This window comes from Mustela nigripes, chromosome 7 (assembly GCF_022355385.1).
Source record: "Mustela nigripes isolate SB6536 chromosome 7, MUSNIG.SB6536, whole genome shotgun sequence".
NCBI classification, from domain to species: Eukaryota; Metazoa; Chordata; class Mammalia; order Carnivora; family Mustelidae; genus Mustela; species Mustela nigripes.
In genome coordinates this window covers 88,391,889-88,407,102 of record NC_081563.1, presented here as the reverse complement: position 1 = coordinate 88,407,102, position 15,214 = coordinate 88,391,889, and the positions used below count along the sequence as shown (strand labels likewise).

General features: G+C 37.1%; 1 protein-coding gene across 1 annotated transcript; it reads right to left on the bottom strand.

Annotated features, from left to right (window-relative positions):
• Positions 1-299: 299 nt before the first annotated feature.
• Positions 300-10,846, bottom strand: SULT1C4 (sulfotransferase family 1C member 4). The gene is made up of 7 exons (XM_059407871.1): positions 10,453-10,846; positions 7,644-7,769; positions 6,588-6,685; positions 5,955-6,081; positions 5,650-5,744; positions 2,690-2,870; positions 300-1,772 (listed from the first exon to the last, which is right to left on the bottom strand). The coding sequence occupies exons 1-7, from the start codon at positions 10,619-10,621 to the stop codon at positions 1,657-1,659; spliced, it is 912 nt and encodes a 303-aa protein (XP_059263854.1). The 5' UTR covers positions 10,622-10,846; the 3' UTR covers positions 300-1,656.
• Between the last annotated feature and the right edge of the window lie 4,368 nt (positions 10,847-15,214).

Here is a 15,214-nt window from a genome sequence, read left to right as displayed (position 1 = left end):
AATTTAACTAGTAAAAACCAATAACTGAATTTTATTTAGTTTTAATTAATTTAAATAGCCACATTTAGCTAGTAGCTAGTATATTGGACAATAGCTATAAATGATAGCTATTATAGGGACTACTTAAAATATAAAAAGTTAGCTTTTTAGAATTTCCTTGACTGCTATATTCTTTCAGTTACTTATTTTTGTGCTTGTCGTATTTTGTTTGGTGTGCAATGAAATATACAACAATGTTTCTATCTTGGAGAAAAAAACAAATGAAAATTTTAATAAACATACAAGAGACCATATACGCATACAAGATATATAATTACTTTAATCTTAATCACAAAATAATTATACCAAGTGTAGAGGACTTCAGAAATCACGTTTGTGTTGTAATGAGCACTAGGTGTTATACACAGCTAATGAATCGTTGAGCACTACATCAAAAACTAATGATATACTATATGCTGGCTAACTGAACACAATAAAAAAAAAGGAAAGCAAATGCTCCCTTCAGCTCTCAGTATTTTCAGGATGAATGAACCACTTACACTGGTCATTGAAGCATATTCCACGTTTTGGACAGGTAGATAGAAAAGAAAGGAAATTTCAGATGAAATTTGGTGGAAAAAAAAAAAACCTAGTAGAATAGGAACTGGCAAGATGTGATCAAAGCTCAGTGAGTAGGCTTATTTGCTGAAGTATGGAGGTGGTTTAGAAGGTGAAATTAAGCTAGGAAAGTGGTTTGGAAGATGATATCCACCATATCATATCAACATAGTTGCCTTTGAATTGATAGCTAAAAAGTAAGGGATTTATCTTCAGGCAGTAAAAATTAAGAATTACTGATATATTTAGAGCCAAAGAGAAATATAATCAAAATCTTGTTTTAAGAAAGTAACCCTGGTAGATGTGGAAGAAACAGAGATATGAGTTAGAAAGCTTATACTAGTATGGACAAGAGGTAAAAGTTTTCTGAACTAGAAGGGTAGCCATACAAATGACACTTCAAGCAGGTAAAACTGACAGATATTGCTGTGGATGCATTGGAAGGAGGTCAGTCAAGATATGACTCCAAGACTCAATCATAGCATTGGCTGGAGTGAGAAAGAGACTTAAGTATAAAGGGTATGATAAGAGATAGGGATAGATGTATTATAGTAAGAATACTGAGGTGAATTGTAATGTTTCATGGAGAAACAGAGTCACTTGATGGTTACTTGACTACCATGAAATTTCTAGGGGAAATAGTCACTATCTATATATTTTTATGATGCATTGAAAAATTAGTCTGAACCAACACTTTGAAAACATTAGTTTTTTTTTTTTTTTAATATCAGGAATGAAGCACTTTTAGTACGTCAACAAACACGTGATCTATAGCAAACTCAAATATAATGATAATCAACAATGATGCCATGATTGTAACTAGTAATTCCAGTTACTAGTTTGTAACTCCAGATTGTAACTAGTAACTCCAACTCTCTGCCTTGTCTCCAATCTCTGCTAGCTTTATCCCTAATTTTTTTAGAGTGAACAAAAGCAGACACAATAAACAACTAGTCTGAGAACTTGAATCCAGTATCATGTGGTCTGGGTAATAAGGTTTTATTGATTATTACCAATAAGTTGGTAATAGACTAAAAAAATTTTTGGTTCTTTTCTTTTTTACGAGAACTGGAAGTGGAAAGTTATATTGGTATCCGCCATTTTCTTCTCGTAGTCTTCATTAAATCTCTCATTCTGAGCAACAGTAAAGTGATTCTTCCAGTCTCCCACTGTCCCTGAAATTGTCATGTGGGAGAGAGTCAGTTTACATTTCTCAACTCTCCTGTTTCTGTGTGAATTGTTTTACTCTACCCTTCAAGGAGTGCAATATTGGACAAAACATTTCTGATACTAACCTATCAATTTCATTCTGAAGGGAAGAAGAATTTTTTATCTGATTTGTGGGAGAGGGAGAGCCCATTATCTACTGATGGACATTAATGGGGGAAATAAAACTACCACAATTAAAACAGCAAGCCTGTGGGGATTTCTTGTCTTTTTCTCCTGCCCTCTTTGGACATCAAAGTGTGGTAGGTGCTTATGCCTGTAGTTTCCATTTATAGGCCCACTGAGAGGGTCTTGTATGTGGGAGAATTCAAGATAGAGTTTTGAGGAAGAAAACCAAAAATGTAGACTCCCCAAATTCTCCAATTGCAATCCTTTCCACAGATTTTTTTCTTCCCCATTAGTGCTTACCATCATCTGTTATCCTGGGTATAATTGTTTATTTTGTTTGTGGCTATAATATAACATTCATGAGGGAAGAAATTTCTGTGTTTTTTTTTTGCTGCTCTGAGCATTACCTAGAACAGTGTCTGACACATATTAGCCCCTCAGTAAGTATTTTTGAATGAATAAATCTGATAGCATAGAGCCCTTATAAACCCATTATAAAATGGATTCTTTGCCCCAACTGACTTAATTCAGTGTTTTCACCTTATCAGCCAGATCTCTGGAGAGAAAGGGAGGATAAGGAATTGGATGTACACACCACACCTCACTCTCCAATTGTTTTCATTTCATTCCTGGTTTTCTACTTCTTTTTTCACAATCATTTACTATAGATCTTATTTTTCTTAGCCACAGAAAACTCCCTCAAATCTGTGAAAGATTGGACAATTCTTTAGGATTATGACCAAAAAAAAAAAAATACCTTTTCTCATGAATGGAGAAACAGAGTGGTTCATAATTGTAGTAGGAATTGATGAATAGTTTGCCATTGGATTCTGCTTCATAACATCAAATGAAGTGTGAAGGACAATTTTATCTAGAACTTCATCATCTAGGTTTTTCCCAATAAATTCTGCCAACTTCTGAATTTCATGCTTTGGATTCTATGATGAGAGTCAAAAGAAAAGTGAAGATTTTATATAATAGAATTGGTTTAAAAATATTGAAATGAATTAATAACAGTAATCGGCAACATGTCATGAGTTAAAATTTAAACAAAAATCTTAGGGGTACCTGGGTGACTCAGTCAGTTAAGCAGCTAACTTTTGATTTTGGCTCAGGTCATGGTCTCAGGGTTGTGAGACTGAGTCCCATGTTGAGCTCCATGCTGTGTGGAGTCTGTTTGAGATTTTTTCCTTCACCCTCTGCCCATCCCCCTTGCTCTCATGCAATCTCTCTCTCTCAAATAAATAAATAAAATCTGAAAAAAAAATCTCTCACAAGTACTCAATTTAACATGAGGACCTACACTGTTCTCTTTTTTATTAAGTGGAATTACTAAGCTTTTCTCTCTCTAACATGTAAACAAAAACTGAGTGGTATTAGTGAAACATTTACTATAAAATAACATGTCGTGCATGGAGAATGCTTCACTAAGAGTTATGCCCAAGTGTCCTATGCAAGTCAGTTATGGGAGGAGTCTTGGTCTGTTAGATGTCTTACAGGGAGAGTCCATAGACCGATGATAAGAAGAAAGACATTGTAGAAGCATAGGGTCAGACAATTTAAGGAGGCTCTCTCCTGTTTCTGACATGGATAGAAATATCCCAGACCATCTCAGTCATGGCAATAAGTGGTAGGAAAAGAATGATAGCTGACTATTTTGCACCCATGAGGTAGTCAAGAGGCACCAATGGCTAGTAAGTCTACTACCCAGCATATCCAGGTGTTTACGCATTCCTGAGAGGAGCTCAATTCCAATGTTTCCTCATCAGAGGGACACACCACCCTGGGAAGCTGTGGCTATGGGAAGTCCCTATCTCTGGAAGGAGTGTTAGGGGAGTGCACGTGAAAGGTTTAGGCTGACAACTGTGTCTTCTGCTTTAAAAGCTTGGATGTCAAAAGTAGTACTTAATTTATTTGGCCTCACATAGACTAGGAATCAGCAAGAGTGGTGAGAATATTGTGCTTTGAGTGACTAGGCACATTCTGGGCACATTCCAGAACATGATGACAGAAATACTTAAAAGGGCTCTAGGGACTCTGAGGTTAGAACTACCAGTTCAATAAAATTTCTTCCTGGAATTCATAATACATCAGGATGCACCTTGTTAAAAGACTGTCATTCCTGGTGACATAGCCTTACTTTCACACTGCTATGATACATATGATAGACAAGTATCACCTATTCTGAGTTTAATAGCACCCTTCCTTCTGTGGCTTCCCCAGTTTGTCATATCTACCCATGAAAGGGAAACTCTCCCCTTATAGCATACAACTCCCTGCCATAATATTTCTTAACTGAATATCTAAATTTAGAATTCTGTGAGTAGATAACTCTCAGCACTAAAATAGGGATATGTCCAACATTTTCTGTTTGAAAAAACCGTAGAGTGGAATCTAAGCAACAACTAAAATCATAGATATGGAGAAGAGATTGACGTTGCCAGAAGTGGGGAGTGGGGGGTGGGCAAAATAGGTGAAGGTGGTCAAAAGGTACAAACTTCCAGTTATGAAATAGGTATATCCTTGGGATGTAATGTACAGCATGGTGACTATGGTCAATAATACTGTATTGTATATTTGACAGATGCTAAGAAAATAGATCTTAAAAATTCTCATCACAAGAAAAAAATTTCGTAACTGTGTGTTGGTGATAGATGTCAGCTGGACTTGTGGTGCTCATGTCATAATAAATACAGTTACTAAATCATGTTGTACCTGTAACTAATACAGTGTTAAATGTCTGTTATATCTCAACTAAAAAATAGAAAAATTATTGTTTTACTCTTTTGATATTCTGTAGAAACAACTCGATGAGGCCCAACAGTGACTGAACTTAGGAGTTGTGTGTCTAAACTAATGTGCCCACAAATCCCCTGGGCATCTTATAAAGTGCACATTCTGACTTAAGAGGCCTGATGTAGTCTCTTAGAGCCCCATGCAGCTAATCTGTGAAGCATCTTTTGAGTACCAAGACTTCCAGTGATAAATTGAAGAACAAAGACTATAATTTTTGTAGATCTTTGTATTTAGTTAAGTCACAGATAGTATTTAGCATATCATTTATACCATAATGATAGTATATTAGTATATATACTATATATGCTATATAGTATAATGATACTATATCATTATATAGTAGCTCCCATGAACATCATCTTATTTAGCCCTCATTGTAGATCTTGGAAGACTATATGTTACTATCTAGTTTTTGCAATTAGGGAATCTAAGTAAGTCTCTATGATGTTAAGTGTCCTCAGCAAGAATACTTGCCAGTAGGTGGTAAAGCCAGAACTTGAATTCAAGAATTTTGAATCTAAATCATTAGTATTTTCCATTACACTCTAATTTCTTAAATCATTTCTTGAGATTATGATGTTTCTCACGTACTAATGAAAAAACCCAAAATGTACTAGAAAATGTTTTTCTTTCTAAACAGAATTTTAGAATAGACATGAAAGGGGAAAAAAGGTACCACTCATATTTTGCTTATCTGGAAAAGGTGTACCATATGGGATATGCTCTGGGGAGCACCAGGAATTGGAGATGAAACTATGTGATACACAAACTCATGATATGCCATGTGTGCTTTGAGGAATGGATAGCAGCAGCCAATGAAATGCAGTATTATCTATTTCTTGTTTCAATCTGTGAGTCCCCAGTGTGGTGTACACATTATGACCTAAATGTCTTATGGTCCATTAAAGCATTGCCCCTCACCTTCTTCAGGTCCTCATAGAAGAGGTAGAGAATGCGATGTTGGTCTTTGGCTTTCCACCATCCTTTCACATGGTCATGCCAAGAACCCCAGCACACTGCAAAGAGGGATGAAAAATGGTAATGAATCACAGAAGCCCAACAAACAAATATTCCACTGAAAAGAGAGTTCCTAAAGAGAGGGAGAATATACTGATGATTTCTTCACAGTAAAGCAAGCAGAGCCCTGGCTGGTCTAAGGAAATGATTCTTTCCTTTTAGAGTGAGGATTTTGAGAAAAGGAAGAAACAAAAGCTGAATTCTCTTACCCTTCCCAGCCAGAAAACTCTCAAAATACTCTTCCCAGGTTCCTGGAGCAGGAAGGGCTTTATTCATTCTTTGGAAATGGTAATAAGATACCATATTGTCCTTTGGATTTCTTGCTACATAGATGATCTAGGAATGGCAAGGGGAGGGAAAAAAGCAAAAGTAGGATTAGACTTATATGTAGTTATTGCCCACACGAATTATGTTCAACTGGCTACATTCCATACAGATGAGATTTTCTGATGTGGTGTTCTGGTGATCATGGACTTTGCCGGACTTGGGAAGGAATCAGATCAATTTGCATATTGATTATTGTGAAGAGATAGACTCTCTTCTTTAATAAGTGAAGTGGTTTTTAAAAAAAGATTTTTTTATTCATTTGTTTCTGAGAGAAAGAGAGAAAGAGAGGCGAGGGGCAGAGGGAAAGGAAGAGAATCTTAAGCAGACTCCACACTGAGCATGGAGCTCCCAATGTGGAGCTTGATCTAAATGCCCTGAGATCATAACCTGAGCTGAAACCAAGAGTCAGATGCTTAGCTGACTGAGACACCCAGGTGCTCCAACAAGTAAAGTGATTTAAAAGGAAACTGAAGACCACTCTAAGGAGTAAACTGTGAATTCCTTTTTCTTTTTACCTTACAGTTTTTTTCTATGAAGGATGGTGGCAGCAGCTGGATGGGAAGATGTGTTTTCAGGGTCCGTGGTGAGGGCATTTCATTAGCTCGGTCCAAACCTGTAAAATTGATTTTTGATCACTTTCCACCATTTGTATTTGCTTCAAAATCTTGCTGCTTCAATTGTTCCTATTTTAGGAACAATTGAACAATTCAAGTCACCTGTGAAATCATTATAACTGTAAGTTTGATCTGAGAGAACATTTCTAGCCTATGAATGATTTTTTAAAGATCTGGAACAGTTTTTAACCATAACAAACAAGAAACTAGGTAAATAAGAATGTAAAAATTTATACTCTTCCACCATGAAATTATCTCACTTGGGCTCACCCTTATGGAATAAAATTAATTTCTTTTTTTAAAAAAGATTTTATTTATTTATTTGACAGAGAGAGATCACAAGTAGGCAGAGAGGCACACACAGAGAGAGAGGGAAGCAGGCTCCCCGCTGAGCAGACAGCCTGATGCGGGACCCTGAGATCATGACCTGAGCCGAAGGCAGAGGCTTAATCCACTGAGCTACCCAGGCACCCAAGGAATAAAATTAATTTCTAATGGAGAATAAAAACTTAACTTACTTTTGTATTAGCAGTAACTCCATTAGAAAATGTCTGGAGTACAAAAATGGCCAGACATAGTTAAAAAAAAAAAATGCAAAGTCACAGAATTCATTAGTAATTGTTTGAATGCCTTGAATTTAATTTTTATCTAGTTTTTCAAGGTGGTTGTATTAATTCTTATGTCTTTTCTATTAAACTTTTCAGCTTGAATGCCCAGAATTTTGAGAGGGCTATGTGGTAGTAAAAATCCTAGGTGCTCATAACCTCACATCCCCCTTCGAGGGTATGTGCTAAGGTGAGTGCTGTTAAGTGTGTAAACCTGGCAATTCACAGACCTTTACTCCTGGGGATAAAAATATATGTTTATAAAAAATTAAAAAAAAAATAAAATTAAATTAAAAAAAAAATCTTAGGTGTTTATTTAGGCCTTAGTCAAGTGTGGCTATTCGAAACTTACCAGATCCTACGGATGGGAGTATCCATTCGATGAAAGGAATTCGTATATGAGTAGGTGCTCGTTGACTTTTCTCAATATCGCCTTCATTTTGTATTAAGTCCACTATCTCCTGAGTCCATGTTGTTCCTTATTCCATTTGTAAAGATGAAGATGCATAGACATTTAGTGTATTACATTTCTTAAAATATGATTATACTTGTGAGAACACCTCTCTGAATTTTAAAGCTAGGTTTATACTGAAATTTAGAAAACATCATTTTTTATTTATGTCTTGTGTTATCACAATGTGAATTTTCATACAAAGGCTGCAATTTGGAGTGGATATTATATTGGTAAATAGTTCACTTTCTTGCCTGTCATAACCATTAATTTGGATTGTTACCCAATTGATGTAGCTGCATTGTTCTAAGAAAGACAGAATGAAAGGTCTTTCTCACTTGATTATAATCTCCTGGAAAGTAATCACTATGTGGTTTTCAGACTGTTTCAGACTGTTTCCCAAGTACCACATAGGAGGTATTTAATATGTGTTGATTGCATGAACAAATGAATGATTAGTACCTGGGCTTGATATTAATCATTAGTACTTAGATTCCATTTTCAACTTTTTCTCAATTTTTCCATTATCTCAGGGACTAGAAGGTTAAAAAGTGTATTCCCTAGACTTCTTTACTGCGAAGATTTTGAATACTATTTAGATACTGCTAATGAAATGCATTGGAAAGTGGAAGAGTGGTGAGGTCATTCTTCTCGAGGTAGTGACACTAATGGTAGCTCCAACAGGTAGACGTTTTGCATAGGCCGTACCATATTTTGCTGCCTAGTTCTTGAACTGGAGAAGCTACTGGAAGATGGGCCTCTTTCTCCAGCCTCAGTTTCTGTGTGCTGCCTGATTCTAGACTAATATAGTTCCTACCAACTGAATCTTCATACTTTGATGAAGAACTGTTGTACTAGTTATTTTGACAAATCTATGTTGGGAAGAGAGTTGACAATTTTAGTATGGTTCTCTGAATCCTGGATCTGGGCTTACCTTCCTGCAGTCTATGACACCAGCCCTCATTACAGTTTCCTTTTCTCATACAGTAAGTTCAGTGCTTTTACGTCTACAGGGAGGGCGTAAGTCAGGGAACAATGAAAAAATTACTTTTTATATCCTAGACGAGTTAGGTCTCTAAGAATTTCTGGCACCAACTCTTTCATAGCAGGGTAAAGGACTAATATTTCTTTAGCTATCTAATCAAAGAGAGAGCTGTTTACACTGATTTGATGTATTCACTGAATTTACAGCTATTTAGAGTTAGCTGACTTTGGGGCAGGCTGACATGTTGCTAGAAGTTTGGAGATGAGTGGAATGACTTCTCAATTCATCCTCTAGAAGTCAGTGATTTTAGAATATATTTTTCTCTTGGCTCATTCCCAGAGTATTTAATTATTCTTTTAAAAATTTAGGTATAAACCACATTTTTCATCTATGCTTATTTCTTCTTCCCATTAATAAATATAACCTTTATTAATGGGTAAGGTTTCAGTGATGACTAAAGGTTACATTAGCTGGCAAGAAGTTTTTTTTTTTTTTTTTTTTTTTTGAGTGTGTTGTTTGGATCATTCAAGTCCTATTAATTCTAACCCATGAAAACTTTAAACAAACCAAGTCTTACTGCTCACATTTGGCAGGTGGAGAAAAGATTAATTTTTAAATATTATACTTAAATGACGTAACCATGTACTGAAGTGATGACAAAGTAGAATTGTGGACAAAATTAAAACTGTGAGATGTGATTCTCACCAGTGACGACTTTTACATTCACATTAGGAAAGTTTAATCCTGAACAGGCTCCTGATGAGTAAGATTAGAAAATTAAGAACAATATGAAAGTGATGGATAAATGAGAGTCTAAAGCTGCCTTCTGCTGGCAGAGTCTTTTATCAGGATCATTAAAGACTCAAAAGAGGTTTGAACATACAATCTAAGAAAATGTTTAGGTTTAGATTTTTTGGTGTGTGTGCACAAGTATATGTTTCAATATGAACATCTGTGTGTGTGTGTATGCGGAGTTATTGACAGGGAGCTTGGTTTTGCAAAGACCAAATGTATATGCAATCTGGCTGTGAATTGAATAGTATGTTTTTAGAATACATGCAGATATGCACAAATATCTGCAGAGAACTATTTCTCCCTGGTCATCCTAAAATTTTTCTGATACAGTGGCTGGACTTAAGAAGTCTAACTTCTGTAGCAACTTTTGTTAAACTGATTACCGAAACAAGGAAATAGGTTCAAAACATACCACAAAGGAAGATAGAAATCAAAAGAGTAATTCTTAGACCTTGAATTGGGAGATTTTGAGGGCTTCTGGAGGCTGCTGAGGTGAAATCAGCATTGTAGGAGCAAAGCGCCCCTAATTCTTCACCTTTTGGGGAAATCCCCTTTGCAGCTTACACACAGACAAAGCAGCAGGTTTTTTTTGCTTGTTTTTTTTTTTTTTTTAAACAGGATCTGCTCTAAGAGCCTGCATTGGGAGCAAACAAATCAACAATCTAGTCCGTTACTTCTTGGCTGTTTAAGTCACTCCTGGGAAGGTAAAAAAATATGTACATTGTAAGAAGAGTTAAATTCTTAAAATTTTATTCATTATTTTAGTATTTTTTTCTGTAGTTTCAGTTTCCACAAGTGTTTTGACTTAGCCATATCACTCTGTCCGGTAAACAATTTTCCAACCCAGATCAGTTTCTTTATTTCACTACTAATATTTTCCCCACTCACCTTCCTAATTCTCTTCTTCACCACCCCCGTCCTTCCACCTACCTGCTTTAGGATAGGTGGCAATAAGCAGATCATCGGACTTGGCTTGGAAGTTCCAGATCTGGTCCCACGAGTCACAGGTAGGTGTGGGTTGCAGAATCCCCTTGACATAGTCGACAGTTAAGCGTTCTGTTCCATCAGATGTATCATTCTTTGTTTTGTTTAAGGCCATTAGTGTCAGAAATGAGAGTCCTGCTCCAGAAAAAATGTTACTGCTCAATCAGCACAAAGCTGAAGTCTATTTATTGAACAGACAATGCAAAGCAGACTGCAAGTTCTTCCTGTACAGCCTGGGGATGGCTAGCCCTCAAAGGGGAAAGCAGCTACAGGTTTGCGGGCCCAAGTTCCAGGAAGCTCGGAACTACTGTTTAGGCCTTTGTACTGAGGCGTTTTCTTAATAAGCTCCAGTGCTTCTCCCAGCCAGGCTATGACGTAATACCAGAGGCCCTCCCAAATCCTGGCTGCGGGGTCATGTTCATGTTCAGTCCTGCTCTTCTGTGTCAGTTTAACAGGAGTTAGTGCTGTGTTGTTTATGTTTTTCATCTTTGTGTTCGTAAAATAATTCACAGATATTCATTGTTTCTTCTGTTAATTTTAAGCTAATTAAAAAGTTACAGAGAATTTGCTCATGGAATCAGACTGCAATATAGAATAACTTCCCTGAAATGCTGAAGGGAAATTTGTCGGCTTTTGGCAAGAAGGTCTTTGATTTGAATCGGACAAATATCTGGAAGGATCAGTGTTGTTATTTTTAAGAGTAAAATAAAATATTCTCTATTACAGAAGGTTGTCTTCCTTTTGTAGGCTGTACAGTGTCTGTATCAAAACAGGCATGTCTCATTTAAAGCAAAAGAGTTGAAGACAACTCTTTGCTTTTTCCTTGGAACTGTTTCTGGTTACCTCTTGAATTTTCTTCTCCTATTTCAACCATTACTTCTTCTCTGCTGGCCATCTCTCGAACAAGGCTAGATTCCTTTAAAAAAATTTTTTTTAAAAGATTTATTTTATATAGAGAAAAATAGAGTGAGCACATGCACATGAGTGGGGAAGGGGCAGAGGGAGAGAATCTCAGGCAGACTCCCTGCAGCATGCAGAGATCTCAGGACCTTGAGACCATGACCTGAACTGAAATCGAAAGTTGGATGCTTAACCCACTGACCGACCCAGGCCCCTCTCCTTTTAGTTTTAACTACTAAATATTATAGGTCACCCACCTAGCTTTCCTGTGTCTGACTGTGATGTAATAAAGAATGTATCAGGTCTTTGTTTCTGGTTCCTTGCACAGAGTTTCAAAAACTCCTGGAAGTTCCTGAGAGATTGGAGTATTTTTCGTTATTCATAATGAGTCCCTTTAGACTATTCCTGAGTTTATGCTAATGAGGTTACTCCTGGTGGGCCCCTTAGATAGTTTCAGAGGACGGGCTGTCCACACCAGAAAGATCAAGGAGGTATTCGAGGGTTGGAACTTTCAGTCCCATATCCAACCTCCAGCAAAAATAAAGGGGCTAGAGACTGAGTCCAATCATGTGGCCAATGACAGAAGACCCTGGCAAAACTGTTCACTGAAGCTCAGTGGAGCTTCCTGGTTGGTCAACACATTGATGTGCTTGGAAGGTGGTATATCCAGATTCCATGGGGAGAAGGCAAAGCAGCTCAGTGTTCTGTCTGTCTGGGCACCTCTTATTTGGCCGTTCCTGATCTGTATTTTTTAGGATAAAACTCTAACTGTAGGTATAGTGCTTTCAGTGAGTTCTGTAAATCACTCATTCTAGTGAATTGTTGAACCTAAGAGGTCATGGGAAACTCCAAATTTATAGCTGATTTGTCAGAAGTGCAGATGGCCCCCAAGACTTGTGGCTGGCATCTAAAGTGGAGGCAGTTTTGTGAATAACTTTGTCCCTAATTTGGGGTCTGCACTAACTCTAAGTAGTTAGTGTCAAAACAATTGAATTGTAGAACACTCAATGGGTGTCAGAGAATTATTGTTGGATTATCTTTCTTGCCCTAGGCTTTTTCAGAATCCATTTTGTTTTGGGCAATCAGGAGTTTCACTTTTGCTTAAAACTCTTCCCAGCCATCCTTTTGTCTATACTGTCATTTGCAAATATCTTCTCCCATTCTGTGGGTTGCCTCTTTGTTTTGTTGACTGTTTCCTTTGCTGTGCAGAAGCTTTTGATCTTGAAGAAGTCCCAAAAGTTCATTGGGAGGAGAAGGGAGTTGAGGGAAATTAGAAGGGGAGGTGAACCATGAGAGACTATGGACTCTGAAAAACAATCTGAGAGTTTTGAAGGGGCGGGGGGTGGGGGTGGTGGGAGGTTGGGGGAGCCAGGTGGTGGGTATTAAGGAGGGCATGTATTGCATGGAGCACTGGGTGTGGTGCAAAAACAATGAATTCTGTTATGCTGAAAAGAAACAAAATGTACCTCAGGTTCTGAACTTCAAAAAAAAAAAAAAAAAAAAAGAAAGAAAAGAAAAAATTCTTCCTAGCCAAACCTTCCTAGCATCCCAGGAGGGCCTTCATCTCCTATGGGACTGCAGCCAGGAAGGCCTTTGTTCTCATCCTGGCAGGCCCTCAGCTCCTTCCTGTGTCGAAGCTGCCTTTCTTCTGTTGATACTGTCTTGGCTATTGCCTGTATGGTTCTTGTTTGGTTTTTTAGCTTCCTCCAAGTCTCGTTTTTTAATGTTTTCCTTCAATGTATCCTTTCTGAAGAGGCTTTCTCTGAATTTCAGTATCATCTGAACTAGGTGCCTTCTATTTCCTTACTTGTGGCACCTTCCTTTTCTTTAGAATGGCCATCAGAATTTAGTATTGCTTGTTTACTTGTTAACATTTTCTGCCTCCTGTCCTATACTCTTCGATGTGTAAAACAGGGCCTGGGCTCTGTCTTGTCGTCTCACTCCAAGCCAGCTCTATGCCTGGTGCCTAGTATGCCACTATTTCTTGAGATAAAGAATGAGTGCACCTAAGTAGAAAATGGGAGAAATGAGTTCTGTGAGCCATCATTATTTTGGGGATTAGGTATGCCTGGTAGCTATCACTTGGTAATCTGCAGACAGAAGTCAGGAGTCAGACTGCTTGTATTTGAATCCTGCATCAGCTCCTGGTAGATATGGGCCTACAGACTTGTCACACATTGGGCACCAAAGATGAATTTGTACTCTTTCTCCTCCATTCTTCCTTAAAGTACTACTACAGTGTATGACTACTACTTCTACTTCCTCTTCTTCTGACTCTGTTACTGTTTATTTATTTATTTTTTTTTCTGGGTTGGAATGGAGATTCCAACTCTCTGTGCACTTGCTGGATGTCCCAGTTGCAAATTTTAGTAACACATTCAGGCCACAAATGTGATCCATTTGAAAAAATTATGACTGGGACTTCTAGTATGTTTTTCTTAGGAAGAGTCAGAGTGCAGGTTACTCTCCTTAAATAGGTTCTTTTTTAGTGTTTTTACAAAAAGAATCTGTCCAAAATAGATTTTGGTTCAGTAAACTGCTTTAAAAGACAACTATTGGAAAGTGAGCTGAGTTTGTACTCAATAAAATTTAATTGAAATTGTGTTTACTCCTTGGGTCAATATTTAGCTTAGGTTCATTAAAAATGCCTCATTTGTTATGCAAATCCTGGTTTCAAACCAAACCAGGAGGAAGGAACAACAGAGCCATAATCAATAAAAACTTGAACATCCAGACCGTGCTGGTATTGAGAAACATCTGTGGTTTACCCATAACTTGTTTCCATTCTACCTTATCCTGTTTAGATTGCTGAAACATCTATGGTTTACTTATAAATTATTTCCATTATATCTTATTCTATTTAGATTGTTCTTTATTATTATTATCTTTTTAAAGGAGGCTCAATACCCAACGTGGAGCCTAGTGTGGGGCTTGAACTCACAATCCCGAGATCAAGGTCTGAGCTGAGATAAAGAGACACTTAACCCACTGAGTCACCAAGGCCCTCCTCTATTTATATTTCTTTATGGCTATTTGTAATACTCTGTTCCAGAAGTAAGTAGGGAAAAAAATTAATATGAAATGAATTGTGTTAATACTTGCTACTTTGATCAACTCCAGAGAGGTTGGGGTTGAGTATGAACTCTAAGTGAACTAAAGATGTAGGAAATCTTTAATCTTAGATAATTCTTTAAAATATAAATCCAAGAATTCTTTATATTCTTGGAAAAATAAGTGGTGTTAAAACACAGAACACCCAGTTACATTTGAATTTCAGATAAATAATAAAGAATTTTCAGTATAGGTATATCCCATAAAATATTTGAGATATACTTAAAAAATTATTTGTTGTTTATCTGAAATACAAATGTAACTGGAGGTTCTATATTTTATTTGGAAACTCTGGGTAGGTAAGAAGATGGTAGTTAAATCTAACTTCAAAACAGAAAAACTCTGGAAGCTTAAGGAGTGAGATTAGAAAGATGACTGAACCAGAAATTCCTTTCAGAATTCCACATAAACTGAGTGAACTCACTCCAGACTCTTTTCCACTGGTTTGTGGGCAAATGTGTACTGTTTGCACTTCCCAGTTATTAGCATCTTTGCAGGCTCTTCTTCTAGGCCTGGAGAGTTACTCAGCTTGTTTTGTGGAGATGGCCCTACTTCATGAGTGACTATGGGTAAGGAAATGACACATAAAGATTTTCAGTATGAAAAGCAGTGAATAAACAGAAATTGGTAGAAGTCCAGTGTGTTAGGTGAGACTTCTATGTATGCTTGGCCCTGATCTATCCTTATTAGTGTTGAG